The sequence below is a fragment of the Pelophylax lessonae genome (genome assembly GCF_965119305.1).
Source record: "Pelophylax lessonae genome assembly, chromosome: 2".
In the NCBI taxonomy this organism is placed as follows: domain Eukaryota; kingdom Metazoa; phylum Chordata; class Amphibia; order Anura; family Ranidae; genus Pelophylax; species Pelophylax lessonae.
This window is the reverse complement of record NC_138769.1, coordinates 567441149-567466761: the sequence shown is the minus strand read 5'-3', so window position 1 is coordinate 567466761 and position 25613 is coordinate 567441149. Positions and strand designations below refer to the sequence as shown.

The 25613-nt window shown below is 45.2% G+C and overlaps 1 protein-coding gene across 1 annotated transcript in view; it reads left to right on the top strand.

Annotated features, from left to right (window-relative positions):
• The window catches only part of LOC309548186 (uncharacterized protein), a 130148-nt gene extending 127705 nt beyond the window's left edge, over nt 1–2443 (top strand). The window contains exon 8 of the mRNA XM_082248142.1: nt 2180–2443. Within this exon, the coding sequence (XP_082104268.1) occupies nt 2180–2397 (218 nt within the window). The 3' untranslated portion in view covers nt 2398–2443. The remainder of the gene's footprint in view (nt 1–2179) is intronic.
• The last annotated feature ends 23170 nt before the right edge of the window (nt 2444–25613 follow it).

The following is a 25613-nucleotide window of genomic DNA, read 5'->3' as shown; positions in this document are numbered from 1 at the left end:
GACAGAGCCTGTCCTTCACCTTCCTCCTGCATAAAATCATGCTCAGGATCCCAGGCCCCAGAAGGATGGGCATGACTTTAACTAGCACTGAACAGCGATCCAGGACTAAGTAGACTTAATCTGATTCTACTAAAAATTGACAAGATATTCAACGCTCTCGAGGTTCCTGCAGGCTAAAGCGTTATCTAGCAGCAGCACTCCTACATAGCTATAAACAGGATATCACTGAGGAAACAAATGCCCTAAGGATAGTACCTGCAAGAGGGTTCTAGGGTGGGTGCCACAACCAAAAAGCATATCAGGACCCAGAAGGATGGGCATGACCTTCGCTTGCAATGAACACCGATCCAGGACTTAAGTAGACTGAATTTGAATCTACTAAAAATTGACAAAATACTCCAAGCTCTAGAGCAGTGGTTCTCAACTCCAGTCCTCAGGACCCACTAACAGGCCAGATTTTTAGTATTACCTTGGGGAGATGCCGACTAGAGTACTGCAATCATTGAGCAGCAAATTATATCACCTGTGATGTATTTCAATTATCTTGCAAACCTGGCCTGTTAGTGGGTCCTGAGGAATGGAGTTGAGAACCATTGCTCTAGATGGTCCTGCAGGCTAGAACGTTACCTAGCAGCAGTGTCCCTACGTAGCTATCAGCAGGATATAACTTGAGGAAATGCATGCCATAAAGATTGATAGTACCCTCAAGAGGGATCTGGGGCGCATGCCTACTAAAAAACATAGCGTGACCTAGGCCAAGTCATCGTCTACTAGAAAGTGCTGGCGAAACTAGACTATACTGTAGGAATATGTAGACTAGCGTCTGCTAAGTCCAGAAAAGGCAACCAGCGTCCCCTCCTCACCCACCGCCCCCCCCCCCCCCCACCCGATCAGGTCTATTCAGAGTGACCAACTGACGAAAATATATTCCGTCCTGGTCTCATCTCCATGCATCACTCTCATTTTTCTTTTATCTTTTTTTAAAAAAAAAAAAAATCTTCAGTGCTTTTGAGGCTTGCGGCAGCTTTAGATAAAAATACCCCAAGCTTCAACACAGGCAAATTAGACAAGGATGTGCATGTACTCACAGTGAGGGCAGCAGAGACCCATTTTACACACAGTGTAGTGGCCGCAGAGGGAAAAGGTAAAAGGGTCCCGACAGCTCCATAGTGATCACAGGAAGCCCGGCCGGCACCCTCCACCGACCGCTCCCTGCCCCCACGCTGGAGCATGCAAAACCACCATCTCTAGCGGACTACAAGAGTCAGCAAGCCGGTTAGAGGGAAAAATATAGCAAAAAAATCGCCAGCCAGCTTTATTATCGTCATTTATACTGTAACAATAACCAGGAAAGAACCTCCACTGGAATATGGCATCTGTGGCAATGTTTAACTGTCAAGTAATGGTTACAGTATGAAATGCAGCAATTTATACTGCAATGTAACTTACCCCAGCACCAAGGGGAACCCACCATCGAGGAAGATTTACAGCCTACAAGAGGGGGTCTTCTTGCCCAGGAGAGGCTTAACCTGGAAAGGCCAAAAGGAAAGGTAAACTTTTTTTTTTTTTTTTTAAAAGGTGTCTGGAGCGAGGACAAAAAAAGAACAGTTTCCTATGGGAGACAGACGCACTTTAAAGGCTAGTTAGAGGTTGTCCTAGAGGGGCGGAGCTGACCCATAGTGAGCTGACATGAGGAGGTCCAAGAAAAATGATTTACAATCAAACACCACAGTATATAGCCTATTTACATTCATGTTTTGACCCCATTCACACAGAACAAATATACAAGCGTTTTCACGGGGCAAATGTCTATGCAAGTTTTTTATAAATGAACTCCTAAGGCTGGCCATACATGTTCAATTCTCTTGTACAATTTTTCTTTAGATTTACCAAAAACCATATATGAGGTCAAACAAACTAAAAAACTTTCAATTGTATCCAATTAGGCAGGCCCGTGCACTACATAGTTTAAGGTAAATCTATAGAAAAGTTGTACACGAAAATTGAACATGTATGGCCAGCCTAAGTAGGAGACTACAAATTATTTCAATATCTGTTTCAAGTGCTTAAATTATCAATTGTAGATATCGTAATATCTGCAATAATCGTATAGAATTAACATTTATATGTATTTTATCTTTCTATTAGGTTAATATAATCTGTACATTTAATATTTTAGTTTGCAGCTCTGTTGATATGGTCGGACCTCTATGCACCAAAAAGCTGTTTCGGGTTACAAACTGCATCAAGCACGCACTGACTGCAGTTCACCCATGGACACGTTACTACGCAGGCTGGGATGCCAAATTCATACTAGTGCCTCTCTCGTACCTCCCCACAGCAGTTTTGGATTTTCTACTAATCATGGGACAGCCTAAACCAGCCCAGGGGATCTGATCTTACATTTACAGTAAGATTACGTAGATAATTCCAGCTATCTTAAACCAGTCTAAATAAAAAAGGAAGAGGATATCAGAATTATATTTAACATGGGCCAACTAAAAATAGACATACTTTTTATGGACTGGCAGCATATTTCACACTGTGCCACCAAGAACTGGGCAATACACTTTCTACAGAATCATGGACTTCTAAGATATTGGGCTACTTTCCAGTATGTTTTACAAAACACACCCCAGTATTCCTGGTATATTTCATGTGATTACTTATTGGATCTATTAAATAATTATTTGGAAACTTTCACTGAACATAAGTCTAATTGTAGAGTACACTGTTTTCATTAAACATTAATTTTGCAATGTGTTTGTGTGTTCTTTGTTTGTACTTATTGAACTTTGCTTTATTTCGGTTGTGCAATTAAAAACTGAACTGGCTATCAGCAAAGAAACATTGCCAAAAAGAGTTAAATGTGAGTGAATACAGATTATACACTAAGAAATAATTGCTGGGCCTGAAGAGTGTGCAAATGAGGTCATGGGCACCAACAATTTCAGCTACACCCACTGATGCAAGAGCTGCAATTTCTCAGTAAATGGAGAGCCACAGCCTATCATATTGTATATAATTGTGAACGTTTTATTAGCAGATAATTACTATGTAATATCAAGTCTCAAACAGATTGAGGTGATGTGTGTGTCTGCTGGAGGGAGGAGGTGGGTAGGGGCAAGAGAGATGAAACAATAGGGCTATATGCTATCTTTTATTTTCAACCCCTGGTTTATGAATATTTATTAGACTGCAGCCAATGCCTGGGAGCAGGCATCCAAAAGGTGGTTGGGGAGGTGATAAGTGGATAGGCCTGAGCAGAGTGTTCTTCCTCTGCTAGGAAGTATCCAGTTCTTCTGGGGCTGCTGCCCCTGGGAAGCAGCTAGGGAGAGAAAAGAGTTGCATTCTAGGCCCAAGCAGGTGCTGGGCTGATGGCCTGGAGAAGATTGCGAAAGGATTTTTGGCTGGAGGGCACTGTTCTAAAGTCCTGGTCTGGAAAAAGATCTTTTATCTCCCTCACTAAGGAACTGCCTGTAGGAGCTGGGTGGCAGTCGGCTCCTGGGACATTGTGAGTATGACTTAGGCCTTATGTACACTGGACATTTGAAAACCTCTTCTGGACGCTGTAACCCGACAGCTAGTGAACTAACTTAAAAAATGTCTGTTTGACCTCTTTTACATGCCACGTTTAGAGGAGTTCATCGGCGTTTTCGTTTAGAATTCCAAATCAATCTCTCTCCCTTTCCCTCTCTCGTTTTTCCCTAAACGCCTAAAAAAATTTCTACTGCGTTTAGACATGTTTGCAAGCTGTTAGAGGCATTTATCATTTCAAATGACTATAAACTTCCATGCTGAACGCATTTTTTTTGCTTTCAAGAAAATGCCTCTAAAAGACTATAAAAAACTCAGTGAACATGGACAGATAAGAAAACAGAGGAGAGTTCAGGGGCTGCTGAAAAAAAACGCCCAACTGCTCCTAAACGTCCGTTTATCAGCAGCAGTATACATGAGGCCTTACTGTGGGACATTAACCACTTGCCGACTGCCCGCCGGCTTTTTACAGTGGCAGGGAGGCTCGGTTGCGCCCAGTCACATAGTACTACACACTGTCCCCTTTAACACTACACCCCCCTTCCTGTATACACTGCTCCACTTCCTGCACACACTGCCTACCTTTTTCCCCTGCACAATTCCCCCCCCATAACACTTCACCTCCCCTTCCTATATGCAGTGCCCCACTTCCTGCACAGACTGCCTACCTATTTCCCCTGCACATACTGCCCCTCTAACGCTATATCCCCCTTCCTGTACACACTGCCATTCTTTAACGCTACACCCCCTTCCTGCACATACTGTGCCCGTTAACCCTACAGACCCTTTCCTGTACAGGAAGGGGGCAGGAGAAGAAAAGCAGTGCCGCCTCAGTGTAGATTAAAAGGTTATTTATTACATAAAAACAATGTAGTAACTCACACAGAGGAAATAGTTGATCAGCAAATAGGGATGGTTCATCTGCAACACTGTGGGGATGTTAGGGAAGTACACTGTGGTGGCCGTGGTCCTGGCTGTGCCGGTGGAGTCCGACACTTCCTGTGTTTCTGGCAGCGTTCAGTATCCAGGCTTGCATCCAATAGTCGCAGGGGGTGCTCGCGTTTGGAACATGCGTGCTCCTTCTTCAGACAATGTTTATATGTACCTTTCCTGTACACACTGCCCCCATTTAATGCTACACCCTGTTGCTGCACACACTGCCCCCCTTTATCGCTGCACCCCCTTCCTGCACACACTGTACCCTTTAACTGTACACTTCTCTTCCTATAAACACTGACCCCTTTAACCCTACACCTCCTTCCTGCATACACTGCAGCCCTTCCTGCACACACTGTGTCCTTTAACCCTACACTCCCCTTCCTATACACACTGCCGCCCTTTAACGCTACACCCCCCTCCGCCCTTCCTGTGTACACTGTCCTAATTCCTGCACACACTGCCTACCTATTTCCCCTGCACATACTGCCCCCTATAATGCTAAACCCCCTTTCCTGTATACACTGCCCCACTTCCTGCACTGACTGCCTATCTATTTCACCTGCACATACTGCCCCCTTAAATGCTACACCCCCTTCCTGCACACACTGTATTCTTTAACCCTACAACCCCCTTCCTGCACACACTACCTCCCTTTAATTCCACAGGCCCTTCCTGCACACACTGCCCCTCCTTAACTCTACACCCCTTTCCTGCACACACTGCCCCCCTTTAATGCTACACCCCCTTCCTGCACACACTGCCCCTCTTCCTGCACACACTGTTCCCTGTAACTCTACACCCCTCTTCCTGTACACACTGCCCCCATTTCTGCACACACTGTGCCCTTGAACTGTACATCTCCCTTCCTGTACACACTGACCCCTTTAACCCTACACCCCCCTTGCTATATATACTGCGCCCTTTAACCCTACACCCCCTTCCTTTACACACTGCCCCCTTCCTGCACACACTGCACCCCTTTAACCAGTTGCAGACCATTCGCCGCAGTTTTAGTGCGGCAAGGTGGCTCGGCTGTGCAAATCGATGTATCTGTACATCGGTCGTGCAGGGGTAGGGGGCGCGCCAGCTGTCCCTGCGGTGATCAAATTCACTTCAGAACTGATCAGTCATCAGGTCCAGGCCAATGATTTATGACCTGGACCTGGTGATCGGTTATGACCAATGTCAGAACCTCCTGTGCCTGTGTAATGTAAACAAAGGCACAGGAAATTATGCAATCTCCTCTCCTGGAGCCCTTTTTCGTTCCAATGTGAGAGGAGAGAGCATCAACTGTGAGTACACAAGCACTACACTGACACCAGTACACATAGGCACATATTTAACCCCCTGATCACCCCCCCCCCCCCAGTTAACCCTTTCAATCCCTGTCACAGAGTCACTATATACAGGTAATTTACTGATCACTGTTTTAGTATCACTGGTGACACCAGTTACTGTGAGCAGCAGTTAGTGGTTAGGGATGATCGAACGGTTCGGGTCGACCATCGGTTCGACCCGAACATTGGCTGTTCGAGGTTCTGCCGAATTTAGAACTTTTTGCTGAAAAGTTCGGAATTCGGCAACCAGAACCGACCAAAATGCAATGGTTCAGGAAATGGGCTTTAAAAGCCCGTGATTGGACCAGAACCATTAGTAAAAGCCAATTGAGGTGGCAGGAGAATGCTAGGAATGTGATTGGAGTGACTAGGGGGACCATAGGCCAATCATTAGTGAATACGCCCCCCAGTATATAAGATAGCCCCCGCCAAATTCCTAGCATTGTTATACAGGGACATGGAAGAGAGTGGAAGCAGTTCTGTGACTTTTGCTACAAAGTGTCATTTAGCAATTTTTAGTGTGAGGAAAGGGATATCTAGTGTATTTAGGGTGCTATTTTCCACTATAGTTAGATTTAATTATTCAGTTTCTGTAGGGAAAGTGTTAAGTGTAAGGGGACCGTAGTGTAGTGTAGGGTTAACTGACTGTGACTGCTATGGCAGGGTGACAAAACCCTTCCATAGCAGGGTGACCGCTATAGAGAAAAGATCGTTTCTCTTGTGTCACATTCAGTGCACTAATATGGCTTCGCTCCTGTCAGCATTCTTTTTGCTGCAGGCGTTGATAGTGCTTTTTTGAGGACATGTTTGGAGTCAGGCATGACATCTGAACTTGTGTATAGGGGTATATATACACACACATGTATGTATATATACACCTGCACATATATAGGTGTTAAAGGAGCAGAACACTATACTTTCGCTAATGAAATAATTAACACTAATATGGCTCCGCTCCTAACACACCTACAGTCCGGTCCATAAATATTGGGACATCAACACAATTCTAATACTTTTGGCTGTATACACCACCACAATGGATTTAAAATGAAACAAACAAAGTGTGCTCTAACTGCATATTTTCAGCTTTAATTTGAGGGTATTTACATCCAAATCAGGTGAAAGGTGTAGGAATTACAACAGTTTGTATATGTGCCTCACACTTTTAAGGGACCAAAAGTAATGGGACAGTTGGCTGCTCAGCTGTTCCATGGTCAGGTGTGTGTTATTCCCTCATTACCCCATTTACAAGGATCAGATAAAAGGTTCAGAGTTAATTTCAAGTGTGCTATTTGCATTTGGAATCTGTTGCTGTCAACTCTCAATATGAGATCCAAAGAGCTGTCACTATCAGTGAAGCAAGCAATCATTAGGCTGAAAAAAACAAAACAAACCCATCAGACAGATAGCAAAAACATTAGGTGTGGCCAAATCAACTGTTTGGAAGATCCTTAAAAAGAAAGAACGCACCAATGAGCTCAGCAACACCAAAAGACCCGGAAAACCACGGAAAACAACTGTGGTGGATGACTGAAGAATTCTTTCCCTGGTAAAGAAAACTCCCTTCACAACAGTTGGCCAGATCAAGAACACTCTCCAGGAGGTAGGTGTATGTGTGTCAAAGTCAACAATCAAGAGAAGACTTCACCAGAGTGAATACAGAGGGTTCACCACAAGATGTAAACCATTGGTGAGCCTTAAAAACAGGAAGACCAGATTAGAGTTTGCCAAACAACATCTAAAAAAGCCTTCACAGTTCTGGAACAACATCCTATGGACAGATGAGACCAAGATCAACTTGTACCAGAGTGATGGGAAGAGAAGAGTATGGAGAAGGAAAGGAACTGCTCATGATCGAAAGCATACCACCTCATCAGTGAAGCATGGTGTTGGTAGTGTCATGCGTGGGCATGCATGGCTGCCAATGCAACTGGTTCTCTTGTATTTGTTGATGATGTGAGTGCTGACAAAAGCAGCAGGATGAATTCTGAAGTGTTTCGGGGAATATTATCTGCTCATATTCAGCCAAATGCTTCAAAAACTCATTGGACGGCGCTTCACAGTGCAGATGGACAATGACCCGAAGCATACTGCGAAAGCAACCAAAGAGATTTTTAAGGGAAAGAAGTGGAATGTTATGAAATGGCTAAGTCAATCACCTGACCTGAATCCGATTGAGCATGCATTTCACTTGCTGAAGACAAAACTGAAGGGAAAATGCCCCAAGAACAAGCAGGAACTGAAGACAGTTGCAGTAGTGGCCTGGCACCAGGGATGAAACCCAGTGTCTGGTGATGTCTATGCGTTCCAGACTTCAGGCTGTAATTGACTGCAAAGGTTTTGCAACCAAGTATTAAAAAGTGAAAGTTTGATTTATGATTGTTAATTTGTTCCATTACTTTTGGTCCCTTAAAAAGTGGGAGGCACATATACAAACTGTTGTAATTCCTACACCGTTCACCTGATTTGGATGTAAATACCCTCAAATTAAAGCTGAAAGTCTGCAGTTAAAGCACATCTTGTTTGTTCCATTTCAAATCCATTGTGGTGGTGTATAGAGCCAAAAAGATTAGAACTGTGTCGATGTCCCAATATTTATGGACCCGACTGTATATATGTGGAAGTGTAAAATACATATAAGTGTGTGTGTATATATATATATACCCCTATACAGAAGTTCAGATGTTTTGCCTGCCTCCAAAGAACCCAAAAAAATGCCTGCAAGAACAAACCTGGGCATTTTTTTTTTTTTTGGCGCTGGCATTTTTTTGGGTTCTTTGGAGGCAGGCAAAACATCTGAACTTCTGTATAGGGGTATATATATATATACACTCACACTTATATGTATTTTACACTTACACATATATAGGTTAAGAGCGGAGCCATATTAGTGTTAATTATTTAATTAGCGCAAGTATAGTGTTCTTTCACACCTATATATGTGTATAGGTATATATACATATAAGTGTGTGTGTATATATACCCCTATACAGAAGTTCAGATGTTTTGCCTGCCTCCAAAGAACCCAAAAAATTGCCAAAAAAATGCCAGCGCCAAAAAAAAAATGCCCAGGTTTGTTCTTGCAAGCGTTTTTTTGGGCATTTTTTTTGGGTTCTTTGGAGGCAGGCATGACATCTGAACTTCTGTATAGGGGTATATATACACACCTGCACATATATAGGTGTGAAAGGAGCAGAACACTATACTTGCGCTAATGAAATAATTAACACTAATATGGCTCCGCTCCTAACACACCTATATATGTGTAAGTGTAAAATACATATAAGTGTGTGTGTATATATATACCCCTATACAGAAGTTCAGATGTTTTGCCTCCCTCCAAAGAACCCAAAAAAATGCCAAAAAAAAATGCCAACGCCAAAAAAAAATGCCCAGGTTTGTTCTTGCAGGCATTTGTTTGGGCATTTTTTTGGATTCTTTGAAGGCAGGCAAAACATCTGAACTTCTGTATAGGGGTATATATATATATATATATATATATATATATATATATATATACACACACACTTACACATATATAGGTGTAATAGGAGCGGAGCCATATTGGTGCAAATTATTTCATTAGCAAAAGTATAGTGTTCTGCTACTTTCACACCTATATATGTTTATGGGTATATACATATAAGTATGTGTGTATATATACCCCTACACAGAAGTTCTGATGTTTTGCCTGCCTCCAATAACCCCCAAAAAATGCCCAAAAAAATGCTTGATACTAAACCGGCAAGGTGTGAAAAGAGCGGAGCCATATCCCTGTTCTATAAGTGACAAAATACAAACAATCTTTTTTTTTATGGTTCTGGACATGCTACAGAGCTGAAACTTCACAGGTACACTTTTTAGACCCCCCAGACACTAAATCCAAATCGAATTCTTTATTTTTTTTTTAATTTTTTCAGTAATTGGCTCTCTATCAAAAATTACAATTTTTAAGAACTTTTTTTTGTGTGATTCATAGTCCCTGGGGCATGACCCAGAACCTAGGCACTTTTTAGGGGCATTTATTGGGTTTTAGGGCTTCAAAATTGTGGTTTTTGATTACCGAAGTTTGGGTCCCATTGATTTCAATGGGGTTCTGAAATCCGGGCCGAACTTTATGGAAGTTCGGATGTTCTGGCCGAACCGAACTTTTGAAAAGTTCGATCATCCCTATATAGTGGTAGTTAGTGTCTGTCCCAGATAGGTTTAGGGTACCCGCCATATATGCCCTAATAAAGATTTAACCCCCTGATCACCCCTAGTTCACCCCTTTCACTGCTTTGTTACAGTGTCACTATTATAGTGTACACATCTTTTTTTTCTAATCACTGTATTAGTGTCACAGGTGACGTCAGTTAGCGTTAACGTTAGTTAGCATCAATCCAGGATAGCGTCAGATTGCCCGGCACGTATTTTAGTGTGTAAGTGATACACGCACACACACTAAACACCTCCATTACTAGTATACTGTAGTTTTTGATCAAGTCCGAACTATACTAATGTCCCCAATATTATAGTATAGTGTTCCCAAAGCGGCGTTAGCAGGATCAGCCCTGATACCTGCCAGCACCTGCATTTAGCCCCTCCGCCCAGCCCCCCAGAAGTGCAGTATCATCAGATTACTGTCACTTCCAATACACAGCACACAAAACCGCGGCGTTCACAGAGTCAGGCCTGATCTCTGCTAGCGCTAGCAGTTACATTTTTTGGTAGCAGTTCTAACAGTTCTTGACAACCATGTGCCTTTTTTACCTGTGAGTCACCCTAGGTATCTATAAATTTATTGGCCAAAATGTCCAAACAGAGGTACACTAGTGAAGAGGCCTACACGATGCTGAACATGACAGATGAGAGCGATGGGGAAGCCCCACTGTCAGAATCAGGCTCAATATTCGAACCTTTAGAGAGCAGCGGCACCCGACAGGTAGCTCTGATGATGGAGTAGTGGTCCCTGTTAAGGTCAGGCGTACCCCAACCCCATTCTTCTGTTGCTGAGGTGCAACAACCGCATGGTTCTCGTATGCAGCAAAGTGTCCCCACTAGTGCCAATCAACCTTCTGGTGAACTGGCAAGCATCATCGGCCTAGTAAATCCTGGTCGTAGACAAACCAGCACTGCAGTAACATGTGACAGGGTGGGTCCCATAAGTGCAGTTCAAGCTGGTGCGGTGGCAATTGTAATTAGTGTCCCACAGCCACCAAGAATTCAAAGACAGGCCTGTAGAGCTCATAGTGTCCTTTCTGATACACTTGCAAATCCTGATTGGGAACCCAACACTTCTGCAACGGCCATACTTCCCCCATTTACTAGCCAACCTGGAATTCAGGTGGGAACAGCCGAGTTTGCTCCCCTTGGTTTTTATGAGCTGCTTTTCATGGAAGATCTGTATAGCTCTATTGTGGACCTTTCTGGGCCTATCCCTCATCATGGGCATTACTAATAAGGGTGAATTGTGGTCATATTAATCCACTGACCCAATTTATCATATGCCCGTGTTCTCTGCTGTCATGGCCAGGACTAGATACACGCAAATCTTGCAACTCATGCATTTCAATGACAATGAACTCCGTCATCCTTGGGGTGATCCTGGATATGACCAGCTTCACAAAATTCGGGCCCTCCTAAATCACTTTAACCAAAAATTTGCAGCCTTGTATATGCCCTAACCAGCTGTCTGAAAACAAGGCAGCCAGAAAATGTAATCAGGGACTCCTCCATGCAAACAGTTTCTCCCCAGCAAGCATGCCAGATATGGGGTCAAGATGTAGAAGCTCTGTGACAGGGCAACAGGCTATACATGCAGTTTCCGGATTTACGAGGGAAAAGATAGCAATGTGGAGCCCCCCCAGACTGCCCAGACTACATAGGGAGCAGCAGCAAGATCGTTTGGGACTTGGTGTCACCCTTATTCGGAAAGGGGTACCATTTATATGTGGACAATTATTACATTGGCGCATTTGGCACCATGTGACCTAATCTCTGGGTCTTCCCCCAACGGCTTGTAGATTCCCAACTTAGACAGGGGGAGAGAGCCTGCTTGAAGTGTAACAAAGTGCTTGCAGTGAAGTGGAGAGAAACACGGAATGTTTTCGTTCTGTCTTCCATTCACAAAGATAGGATGGTCCAAATTATAATAGGGACTGGTGTTGTTGAGAAAATCCTCTGTGTCCACGAATGGGATGGACTTCAACCACCAGATGATGTATATAGGGTATATGGTTCCTGCGCTATCGTGGATTCTCTCCCAACCACCCTAATGCTGCATCACAGAGACTGATACTATGAAACAGTTACAGATATTGATTTTAGGGGGGGGGGGGGGGGGGTTGTGATGCGCTTCAGGGTGTTTTGAATATATAAAGTGCTTATGTGTGATATTCACCTAATAATCAATTATCTACATAAATTAATTTCTATAATCCTTTTGCATATGTTTCATTCCGACATTCATAAATACATCCTTGGTTGATATAAATATAAATATAAAATGCTTGTATAAATATCTTATTCAAATAGTATAGTGCTTCTTATAAGTGCTTCTTGTAAAAATTGCTCTGTGCATCCAGTGCTAATATAAATAAAATATAAATATAAATCTAAACTTCAACGGTAAAAAACCTATATATCACATATGTGCAAACAGCAAATACACGTAGCAATTAGTGTCCAATCCAAATAGTGCACCAAAACAGTTCTCAATATTAACTGGCTTCACCAGATAGCTTGATATACAGAAAAGGTAATAAATAACGGTGATTGGATCGTGCAATTTCTATTCCTCCACCTTGTGCCGTGATTCCACTTCTAGGTGTGCTATATTCTCACCTCAAAACAGAGGATAATACGCCTGTATTATTTAGCCTGGGTAGATGGTTGTTCCTCTTCCTCCTTTATTCCAGCGTGGTGTCTGGAAGCCGCAATCTCCTCCCAGGGATCCGTTTGTTCCTTCCCAATCTTGTAATGACTATGGGGACCTTTTAGTGCCTTCCCTTGAGTGCGATCTCTTAGATGTATGTCACCTCCTTAGGGCTCATTAAAGTGATGGGGCCATTATTGTGCAGTATTCCAATATTTTATTAAATAAAAAATAGCAGACTTACATTTAAACTTGCTCATGCCGGTATCCGATAACCGCTGTGGGAGCTCTGTCCCGTACCGCACATCACTTCCGGGTTTGTACGCGTTACATCACGGAGTCACGTGACTTCCTCAGAGATTCCCTATATATATATACATATATATATATATATATATATATATATATATATATATTTTTTTTTTTTTTTTTTTTTTCATTTTTCAAACACCTGTGAAAAAAAAAAATGAAATATTCAATGGGCTCAACATGCCTCTCAGGAAATTCCTTGGGGTGTCTTCTTTCTTAAAAGGGGACATTTGGGGGGGGGGGGTTGTACTGCCCTGCCATTTTAGCATTTCAAGGACTGGGATAAGCAATTAGAAAGTAAAAGCTGCGTAAATTCCAGCATATACACCAAAGTTTGAAGACGCTATAACATTTGCGCAAACCAATAAATGTACACTTATTGAGCTTTTTTTTCATCAAAGACATATAGCTAAATACATTTTGGCCTAAATGTATGACAAAAATTTAGTTTATTGGATATCTTTTATAAGAAAAAATAGAAAATCTAATTTTTTTTTCAAAATTTTCGGTCTTTTAGAGTTCATATCGCAAAAAATAAAAACCGCAAAGGTGATCAAATAGCTCCAAAAGAAAGCTCTATTTGTAAGGAAAAAAAAGGACATAATTTTATTTGGGTACAGCATTGCATGACTGCGCATTTACCAGTTAAAGTCACGCAGTGCCACATTGCTAAAAATGGCACGGTCATTAAGGGGGTAAAATCTTCCGGTCGTTAAGTGGGTAGCGCTACACCCCTTTCCTGCACACACTGCCTCCCTTTAATGCTATACCCCCTTCCTGCACACACTATGGCCTTTAACCCTACACCCTTCTTACTGTACATACTGCCCCCCTTCCTCTGGTTCTTGCAATGCAGGATGGTGATGGATTGGCATAGGGGCCCCAGCTGGTGCAGCATGTCCAAAAGACCTAAAAAAGGAGGTCAGACAGCAATTCGTGTTAAGAACTTCATGGCAGGATATGCTCTCTGAAGCACCATCAGTAATGTCTGCAACCAAAGGTAAACAGACAAAGAAAGTAAAAACTAATGATATAATATTATTGCCAGAAAACTTTCAAAGAAGAGAGTTCCAACAAACCAATGCAGTAAGAGGAGAGCCCTCCAGTCAAAACTGAATGTGACGTTGCTATAAAAAAAAAAAAAAAACTATACTTCCACCTGTAAACAATATGCACTTGCCAGATCAAAAGACATCAAGGAGGAAAAGGTCATTTAGGGGTCTAAGTATAAGACGTTTGGTGTGTGGATGTGACAAGCATCTGCACATTTAGAACGAAAATCACCCTAATTTCTCTAATATATGTAGTTCCTATATCATTAGTACCAACTAGTGGTCAGGTCATAGCACAATTACCACACACTGCACACCAGAGGCGGATCTCTAATTAGGCAAATTAGGCGGTCGCCGAAGGCCTCGCACTCACAGGGGCCTCGCGGCCGCCTAATATGCCGAGTTACAGAGCCGCCTCTGAGGCTGGCAGCAGGGATCTCCCTGCCATCAGTACAGTCCCGTGACTCCGAGTCCCGGCCAGTCTGTAAGCAGGAGAATCTGCTACGATTCAGGGCTGTGATCAGGAGCAGCTCACCGCGGAATGGGAGCTCACTGACATCTCCTGATCACAGCCAAATACTGGAGCCGCAGTGCTGACACTTCTCCCTCACAGTCCACAGACGGGGGAGGAAAGAGAGCTGCTTCTGCTCCTCCTCCCGACCTCTCCACCTGTGCTTGCCCCGCCCACACTCCCCGACAGTTTTCATCTCAGAAGATGAGGTATGGGCGGGAAGAATTTGCAGACCAGGAACAAGAAGAGGAAAGATGGTGCCTGCATCCTGATCCCTCCATCCCTCCATCCCTTCCAGTGAGTACTCTGATCTAAGGGGCACCCTTCCTCCATCTCTTTCCATTCCTTTCTTTCTCCCTCCCCTCCTTTCTTTCTTTTCTGTCTGTCCCCCTGTCTGTCCATCCGTCTGTCTGTCCATCTGTCCCCCTGTCTGTCCATCTGTCCCCCTGTCTGTCTGTCTGTCCACCTGTCCCCCTGTCTGTTTGTCCACCTGTCCCCCTGTCTTTTTGTCCACCTGTCCCCCTGTCTGTCTGTCCATCTGTCCCCCTGTCTGTCCATCTGTCCCCCTGTCTGTCCATCTGTCCCCCTGTCTGTCCACCTGTCCCCCTGTCTGTCCATCCGTCTGTCCATCTGTCCCCCTGTCTGTCCTTCTGTCCCCCTGTCCGTCCCCCTGTCTGTCTGTCCCCCCGTCTGTCCGTCTGTCTGTCCCCCCGTCTGTCCATCCGTCTGTCCGTCCCCCTGTCTGTCCATCTGTCCCCCTGTCTGTCTGTCCCCCCGTCTGTCCGTCCGTCTGTCCCCCTGACTGTCCATCCGTCTGTCCATCCATCTGTCCCCCTGACTGTCCCCCCGTCTGTCCGTCCCCCTGACTGTCCGTCCGTCTGTCCCCCTGACTGTCCGTCCGTCTGTCCCCCTGACTGTCCGTCCGTCTGTCCCCCTGTCTGTCCGTCCGTCTGTCCCCCTGTCTGTCTGTCCCCGTCTGTCCCCCTGTCTGCCCGTCCGTCCCCCTGTCTGTCCCCCTGTCTGTCCGTCCGTCTGTCCGTCCGTCTGTCCGTCCGTCTGTCCCCCTGTCTGTCCGTCCGTCAGTCCCCCTGTATGTCCCCCCGTCTTGTCCCCCTGTCCGTCCCCCCGTCTTGTCCCCCTGTCCGTCCCCCCGTCTTGTCCCACTGTCCGTCCCCCCGTCTTGTCCCACTGTCCGTCCCCCCGTCCGTCTGTCCCCCCGTCCGTCTGTCCCCCCATCCGTCTGTCTGTCCCTCTGTCCGTCTGTCCCCCTGTCCGTCCGTCCCCCTGTCTGTCTGTCCCCGTCTGTCCCCCTGACTGTCCGTCTGTCCCCCTGACTGTCCGTGTTTCCCCCTTACTGTCCGTCCGTCTGTCCCCCCTGTCTGTCCGTCTGTCCCCCCTGTCTGCCCGTCCGTCTGTCCCCCCTGTCTGTCCGTCCATCTGTCCCCCCTGTCTGTCCGTCCATCTGTCCCCCCTGTCTGTCCGTCCGTCTGTCCCCCCTGTCTGTCCGTCCGTCTGTCCTCCCGTCCGTCCGTCTGTCTGTCCCCCTGTCTGTCCGTCCGTCCGTCTGTCCCCCCCCCCCTGTCCATCCGTCCGTCTGTCTGTCCCCCTGTCTGTCCGTCCGTCTGTCCCCCTGTCCGTCCGTCCGTCTGTCTCCCTGTCGGTCCATCCCCCTGTCCGTCCGTCCGTCTGTCCCCCTGTCCGTCCGTCCGTCTGTCCCCCTGTCCGTCCGTCCGTCTGTCCCCCTGACTGTCCGTCCGTCTGTCCCCCTGTCCGTCCGTCCGTCCCCCTGTCCGTCCCCCATCCGTCCGTCTGTCTGTCCCCCTGACCGTCCGTCCGTCTGTCCCCCTGACCGTCCGTCCGTCTGTCCCCCTGACCGTCCGTCCGTCTGTCCCCCTGACCGTCCGTCCGTCTGTCCCCCTGTCTGTCCGTCCGTCTGTCCCCCTGTCTGTCCGTCCGTCTGTCCCCCTGTCCGTCCGTCTGTCCCCCTGTCCGTCCGTCTGTCCCCCCTGTCTGTCCGTCCGTCTGTCCCCCTGTCTGTCCGTCCCCCTGTCTGTCTGTCCCCGTCTGTCCCCCTGTCTGCCCGTCCGTTCCCCTGTCTGTCTGTCTTTCCCCCTCATGCAAGCACAAATCCTTCTTCTTTTTTTTTATTACTATACAGACCAGGATCCCTCAATTTCACTCCAGTTCTCCTCTACCCATCCCTCATCATCTACCCACTCCCCCCTTTTACCCCCTCCTCCTTCTCCCCTACCCCATGGTTCCCAGTCCCATCCCTCTCCTATTCATCCCATGTGATTTCCACAGTACACATCCCACCCACACAAGCAGCAGTAATTAGATGCTCGGCCTTGGGGTTCTTCCTTAACCTCTGCGAAGGGGGTGAGTGGGGCCTCATGTCTAAATTCTGCCTAAGGCCTCACAAAGCCTAGAGCCGCCTCTGCTGCACACAGAAGGCAGAGACACTCAATCCTATTCAAATTCTCAATAATAAATCTTAATCAAGTTATGTGTAGTGAATAAGAGATTAAAAAATGTATGAACTCATAATTAGGGATGATCGAACGGTTCGGTTCGACCCGAACATTGGCTGTTCAAGGTTCGGCCGAATTCCAAACTTTTTGCTGAAAAAGTTGGGAATTCGGCAACCAGAACCGACCAAAATGCAATGGGACAGGAAATGGGCTTTAAAAGCCCCTGATTGGACCATAACCATCAGTAAAAGCCAATTGAGGGGGCAGGAGAATGCTAGGAATGTGATTGGAGTGACTAGGGGGTCCAGAGGCCAATTATTAGTGAATACACCCCCCAGTATATAAGATAGCCCCCGCCAAATTCCTAGCATTGCAATACAGGGACGTGGAAGAGAGTGGAAGCAGTTCTGTTACTTCTGCTACAAAGTGTCATTTAGCAATTTTTAGTGTGAGGAAAGGGATATCTAGTGTAGTTAGGGTACTATTTTCCACTATAGTTAGATTTAATAATCTAGTTTCTGTAGGGAAAGTGTTAAGTGTAAGGGGACCGTAGTGTAGGGTTAACTGACTGACTGCTATGGCAGGGTGACCAAACCCTTCCATGTCAGGGTGACCGCTATAGAGAAAAGATTGTTTCTCTTAGGGCACTTATAGAACAGCGATATGGCTTCTCGCCTGTCACCCTGCTTTTTGCTGCAGGCGTTTATAGGGCTTTTTTGAGGACATGTTTGGAGTCAGGCATGACATCTGAACTTCTGTGTAGGGGTATATATACATACACCCATGTATGTATATATATACACATACACATATATAGGTGTGAAAGTAGCAGAAACCTATGCTTGCGCTAATGAAATAATTAACACCCATATGGCTTCTCTGCTATCACACCTATATGTGTGTATGTGTATAAATACATACAAGTGTGTGTGTGTATATACCCCTACACAGAAGTTCAGATGTTTTGCCTACCTCCAAAGACCCCAAAAAAATGCCCAAAAAAATGCCTGCTGCAAAAACACACCTGGGCGTTTTTGTAGCTGGCGTATTTTTTGGGCATTTTTTGGGCATCTTTGGAGGCAGGCATAACATCTGTACTTCTGTGTAGGGGTATATATACACACACACACACATGTATGTATATATACACATATATAGGTGGGAAAGTAGCAGAAACCTATGCTTGCGCTAATTAAATAATTAACACCCATATGGCTTCTCTGCTATAACACCTATATATGTGTATGTGTATAAATACATATAAGTGTGTGTGTATATATACCCATATACAGAAGTTCAGATGTTTTGCCTGCCTCCAAAGACCCACAAAAAATGCCCAAAAAAATGCCTGCGCCAAAAAAAATGCCCAGTTGTGTTGTTGCAGGCGTTTTTTTTGGGCATTTTTTGTGGGTCTTTGGAGGCAGGCAAAACATCTGAACTTCTGTATAGGGGTATATATACACACACACTTATATGTATTTATACACATACACACATATAGGTGTGATAGGAGAGAAGCCGTATGGGTGTTAATTATTTCATTAGCGCAAGCATAGGTTTCTGCTATTTTCACACCTATATATGTGTATGTGTATATATACATACATACATACATACATACATGTGTATGTACGGCTTCTCTCCTATCACACCTATATGTGTGTATGTGTATAAATACATATAAGTGTGTGTGTATATATACCCCTACACAGAAGTTCTGATGTTATGCCTGCCTCCAAAGTCCCCCAAAAAATGCCCAAAAAAATGCTTGCTACAAAACCAGCAAGGTGTGAAAATAGCGGAGCCATATCCCTGTTCTATATTAATTCTAATACAAACAAACTTTTTTTTCTGGTTCTCGATATGCTACAGAGCTGAAACTTCACAGGTACACTTTTTAAACCCCTAGACACTAAATCCAAAGAAATCTAATTTTTTCAATAATTTTTTCAATAATTGTCTCTCTATCAAAAATGACAATTTTTAAGAACTTTTTTTTGTGTGATTAACAGTCCCTGGGGCATGACCCAGAACCCTAGGCTCCTTTTAGGGGCATTTATTGGGTTTTAGGGCTTCAAAATTGTGTTTTTTGATTACCGAAGTTCGGGTCCCATTGATTTCAATGGGGTTCTGAAATCCGGGCCGAACTTCGGGAAATTCGGGTGTTCTGGTCGAACCGAACTTTTGAAAAGTTCGATCATCCCTACTCATAATTATCACTGCTGCCACCTTAAATGTAAAGTATAACTAAACCATCTCTATTTGTCCTGTATACCTTTATCATGGAAATGTAAAGTAAAAGAAAATCCTAAATTTTGCGTTGTCTCCAGAAAAGTAATGGAGGGGAAATGTTCCAATGGGGACACTAGTTATGGTGACCTGGGGGTCCCCAATGAATTCCCTTAATTTGCAGGGCTTTTCTCTCACTTCCTTTTTAGCTATGGGACAAGAAGTGCAGGTAAATCTCCACAAATGGGACACAGATGGCGAAAAAAAATCTAATAGGGGTTATAACCCTCCCTTGCGCTATCCACAATGCAAAAAAAAAAATAGAAAATGTACTATCAACTACTTGCCATAATTTTCCTTTCCTGATGGACTCCATTGCAGCATATGTTTGGGTAGCCCCGCCCTCACTCCTACCCCATAGGACCCCACTCCCATAAATTTTCAGGCTGAGCCAGAGGCCATGTTCCGTAACTGGCCTACTCAGGAGGGAACTCCAGCTGCCATGGAGTCCATCAGGAAAGTAAAATTACGGTAAGTATTGGATAGTAAGTTTTTAGTTTCCTGACATACTTCCATGGCAGCATACGGTTGAGAACTAACTAAGATTTTATGAAGTGTTCCAATAGTAAGATACAACAGCGTCAGCGTGCCGAGTATGTGTGTGACTGGTGCCACGTCACTTCCGTGCCCATCGGGTGAGACATCCTTTACTAGTCATGCTGACTCTGTTCTATCTTACTATTGGAACACTTCATTCAATCTTAGATGGCCTGTTTTTTACTCTATCTTAAGTGTCATTTTTTATGGGGAGTGGAAAAAATAGTTTTCTGGTAACAGTATTACACTATTAGTTTTCTTTTCTCTTCATTGGAACTGCCTGGGTAACCCCTTAAAGGGGGAACAGCCGAGATACAGAGACTGGATGATAAATCGTGGAAACCTAAAAGCGCTATTGCTTATCAGTAATAGGATTGGCATGAGGATTCAATGAGTGCAAAGAAGTGCTGGGTAATGGTCACTTGGCACGTGGTAAAGTGGCATGAAATATTTGGAAGAGTTTTGAGTACATTTTTGGATTGAAATAATTGGGACTTTCGGACACCTTATCACTGTTGGAGAGAACTGTTTACACATTAATTTGCACTTTATGTTTATTGGGTTTTTTGGACTTATATGGAATGTATATATATTTATAAGACAAGAAGGTAATCTTTCACAGCGCTACCTCATATCGTAGCAGTGATTACAGAGCTCGGTGTTTTGTATGGTATTCACTTAAAGTAGAACTATAGGCAAAAAACGTTTTTCCTGACAGACTTCCATTAAAGTATACGTTTGGGTAGCCACGCCCTCGCTCCTACCCCATAGAACCCCACTCCCATAAATTTTCAGGCTGAGCCAGAGGCCGCGTTCCATAATTTGCCTACTCATGACTCTGGGAGGGAACTCCTGCTGCCATGGAGTCCATCAGGAAAGGAAGATTACGGCAAGTATTTGATAGTAAATTGTCAGTCTCCTGACAGACTTCCATGGCAGCATATGTTTGGGAACTAACTAGCTCAAAAGACAAGGGTGGGATGTCAGAAAAGTAGGGTTTCAATCATAGCCAACAGAAACCTTATGGATAGATATTAACAGCATATGGAAGTTAGCTACACCCCACTATGAGCCAGAACAGCTTTAATGGAAGACATTTCATCCTCCCACAATTATTCCTGGCGCCCATTCACAAAAAACCCACAAAGCCTACACACTCCTGGATGAGTGTGGTGACTGCTTCTGTAGGCTCTGTAGGCCTAATGGCTTGCTGGAATGACCCATCCAGCAAAAATTCTGGATGACATCTCCACCCCACTGATTCTGCTAGAGAGAGTGACAAATATGTCCTAAAACTCTGAGCAAAGTTGTAGAGAGAGCTCTTGAGAGCATGCTTGAAGTATCCCAATATCCATGGCATGGAACCAGTTATTCTTGGTGGTCCTGCATATGGGAGGAACAAATGCCAAACCCACCTCAGATTGCCACCCAGTATGGATATAAACACTACCTGTACTGGGCAAAAAGCCACAAGGGTCCCTCTCGGCACAAGGCCCAGATCTCCTGACTGAGGAAAAAGAACCCATAGAAAGGGTGCCTTCATGACAGACTTCATTCAAAACTGGACTGAAAGAGATTCCATCTGCAGCAGCAAGCTGTCAAGGGGCCTTAAAGGCCCTGATTCTGGCCAAGCTTCCTTCTGAGGATGTAGCCCTTGAGAGATTGACATCATGGCTCAATCCTTACTCCAACTGGACTGGAGGGGATCCCACCTGGAGCTGTAAGAAACCAAAGGATCCTTCCTAGCCTAAAGCTTTGATCTTGGGAAACTTCTTGGTTGAAGAGATAGCCCTTAGAGTGCATGTCTTCATACCCGAGTCTTTACTCATTCCAGACTGCAAAAAGATCTCATCTGGAGCCGGCAGGGAAGTCCAGAGAACATAGTAAACCCCACCTAGAGAGTCTTGGCTGTACTTCAAATCTCAGATACAGCCCCTATCAAAGTATTGGATGAATAAGGGATAGTCTACCCATGAGACATTGGATATGACAGGGGCTGCAGAGATCTCCCTCTAAAAGAGCTTTAGGATCTTGAAGATCTGACCGGGCTGTGTGGCTGTGAGTGTTGTGCGTCTGACCGGGCTGTGCGGCTGTGGGTGTTGTGCGACTGACCGGGCTGTGCGGCTGTGAGTGTTGTGCGACTGACCGGGCTGTGAGATTGTGAGTGTTGTGCAACTGAGTGTCAAGTGAGTGGAGCGGAATACCAGAGGGTGAGAAGGTAGCGTTAGGAAGCCAGGAAATAGCCACATAGGATAGACTTAAATCGCTGAATCCCCATTAGATTAGATTAGTAGGTACAATGCCCGGCGGGTGTGGAGATGCGACTCGGTGTACATCTTGTGATATGTATGCGTTCCTCAGACATGTGATCGAGGGCGAATACAAATGCGCAAAATGTAAGCACGTTGCTTCCCTGGAAGCTCAGGTCCTGAATCTAGGGAAGCAGCTGGCAACACTGAGACGAATGTCCATACCGGAGGAGAGCCAGGATCGTACCAGTCAGGTGCAGACAGGGGTCTGCACAGAGGTGGGCGGAGTATTGGAGGTGCAGGCATCAGAGCAGAGTAGAGGGGTGACAGTTAGGAGGGGTAGAAGGGGACAAGGCAAGGAGGCTGATCCTGGGCTGGAGCACCCCAATAGATACGCCCCGTTGTGTGATGTTGGGGAAACTGGTCAGGGACCAGCATTGCTGGAACAGAGGGACGCCCCTAGCTGCCAGGGGAAGAACTCCTCCAGTGAGGCCGGGAGAAAGGGAAAAGAAAGACAGGTGCTGGTGGTAGGGGACTCAATTATTAGAAGGACAGATAGTGTAATCTGTGACAAAGACCGTGTGCACCGAACAGTCTGTTGTTTGCCGGGCGCTCGGGTTCGGCACATCGCGGATCGGGTGAACAGATTATTGGGTGGGGCTGGGGAAGACCCAGCTGTCATGGTACACGTGGGTACCAATGACATAGGCAGAGGAAGATGGAGAGTCCTAAACAATTTCAGGGACTTAGGCGCTAAGTTGAGGACTAGGACCTCCAAGGTAGTATTTTCCGAAATACTACCTGTACCTCGAGCCACACCAGAGAGGCAGCGGGAGATTAGGGAAGTTAACGAGTGGCTGAGGAGCTGGTGTAGTAAGGAGGGTATCGGGTTCCTGGAGAACTGGGCCGACTTCTCAGTCAGTCACCGACTCTTTGGTAGGGACGGATTGCACCTAAATGGGGTGGGTGCAGCCATACTGGGTGAGAGGATGGCCAAAAAGTTAGAGGGGCTTTTAAACTAGGGAATGGGGGGGAGGGTACAGATGTAGAATTAGCCAGTGGAAAGCAAGTTTCAGAGGGCAGAAATGGGGGCATTAGCGGTAGGGTGTTCGGAGCTCCTAAACCCAGGGTGGGTACGGGGAAAAATCAAGAGAGCAGCCTAAAAACATCAAATGAGGATAAATGTAACCGATCAAAATTACGAGGCTTGTATACCAATGCCAGAAGCCTGGCCAACAAGATAGGGGAGCTGGAGCTGGACCAACTGAGACTTGGTTTGACAGCTCTCATGACTGGATGGCGACCATTCAGGGGTATTCCCTTTATCGCAGGGATAGAGAGGGTAAAAAAGGGGGAGGGGTATGTCTGTATATTAAGAACAGTATACAGGTAAATATGAGGGATGATATTAATAATGGAGCTATGGACGAGGCAGAATCCCTATGGGTAGAGCTTCAAAGGGGAGGCACGGTGGGGAAGGTAATATTGGGCGTATGCTATAGGCCCCCCAACCAGAGGGAGGAGGGTGAGGCAGACCTCATGTTACAGATAGGATTGGCAGCAAGGATGGGAAATGTCATTATAACGGGGGACTTTAATTATCCGGATGTAGACTGGGCAGAAGGAACCGCGCACTCAGCCAAGGCTCGGCAGTTCTTAAATGTTTTGCAGGACAATTTCATGGGTCAGATGGTGAATGCACCGACAAGAAAAAAATGCGGTACTTGACCTACTGATTACCAACAATACAGACCTGCTCACGGATATAGAAATACGGGACAACTTAGGGAACAGTGACCATAGGTCAATTGGTTTCAGTATTAATTACAGTAATAGGAAACACAAGGGTAATATAAGGACACTGAATTTCAAAAGAGCCAATTTCCCTAAACTGCGCTCGTCGCTAGAAAATATCAAATGGGATAGAACCCTGGGAACAAAGAACACGGAGGAAAAATGGGAGTGCTTCAAGAGCATACTTAACAAGGGGGTGGGCCAGTGCATTCCACAGGGAAATAAATTTAAAAGAGCAAAACTAAACCCTGGGTGGCTAAACTCCAACATAAAAATGTATATTAGAGCTAAAGAAAAGGCCTTCAAAAAATACAAGACTGAGGGGTCATTGGCAGCATTTAAGCACTACAAAGAGTGTAATAAGAAATGTAAAGACGAAATCAGGGCGGCTAAAATAGAACACGAGAGACATATAGCGGAGGAGAGTAAAAAGAACCCCAAGAAGTTCTTTAAGTATATAAACAGTAGGAAAGCAAGGCCAGAGCACATTGGCCCCATAAAAGATGATAAAGGAAAAATGGCCACTGAGGACAGAGAAAAGGCGGAAGTGTTAAATAATTTATTTTCTTCAGTCTTCACAAAGGAATCGGGGGGCTACACGAACCTTGCTTGTAAGGCCGAACTAAATAATACACCTCAGGAAGTGCCGCCATGGCTAACAGAGGATAGACTTAGAGCTAAACTAGAGAAACTTAACATAAATAAATCCCCGGGACCGGATGGCTTGCACCCGAGGGTTCTTAATGAGCTCAGCCAGGTGATTGCCAGACCATTATTCTTGATCTTTAAGGATAGTTTACAGACGGGTATGGTGCCAGCTGATTGGAAAAAAGCCAACGTGGTACCAATATTTAAAAAGGGGCCGAGATATATCACGGGTAACTATAGGCCAGTCAGCCTAACATCAGTAGTCTGCAAAATTTTGGAGGGGATGTTAAGGGACCACATACAAGACTTTAGTAATGAAAACAGTATTATAAAGTAGTAATCAGCATGGATTCATGAAAAATCGTTCGTGCCAAACCAATCTATTAACCTTCTACGATGAAGTGAGCTGCCACCTAGATAAAGGAAAGCCTGTGGATGTGGTGTATCTGGACTTTGCAAAGGCCTTTGACACTGTTCCCCACAAATGCTTACTGTAAAAAACTAAGGAAGGTAGGTATGGACCATAAGGTGAGTACCTGGATAGAGAACTGGCTCCAGGGGAGAGTACAGAGGGTGGTGATTAATGGGGAGTACTCGGATTGGGCGGGTGTGGAAAGTGGGGTCCCCCAGGGTTCTGTCCTGGGACCAATCCTGTTTAATTTATTCATAAATGATCTGGAGGAGGGGATATCGAGTACAATCCCAGTATTTGCAGATGATACTAAATTAGGCATGCCAATATCTTCTATGCAGGATGTGGAAACCTTGCAAGCGGACCTGAACAAAATAACGGGGTGGGCAACTACATGGCAGATGAGATTTGATGTTGAAAAATGTAAAGTAATGCACTTGGGGGCCAGAAACCAGAAAGCAAGCTACTCACTAGGGGGGGAACCTCTGGGTGAGTCTAGGATGGAAAAGGAATTGGGGGTACTGGTAGACAACAGGCTTGGCAGTGGCATGCAATGCCAGGCCGCCGCAAGCAAAGCCAACAGAATACTGGGTTGTATAAAAAAGGGGATTCACTCCAGAAATAAAGAGATTATTCTCCTGCTCTACAAGACTCTGGTCCGGTCACATCTGG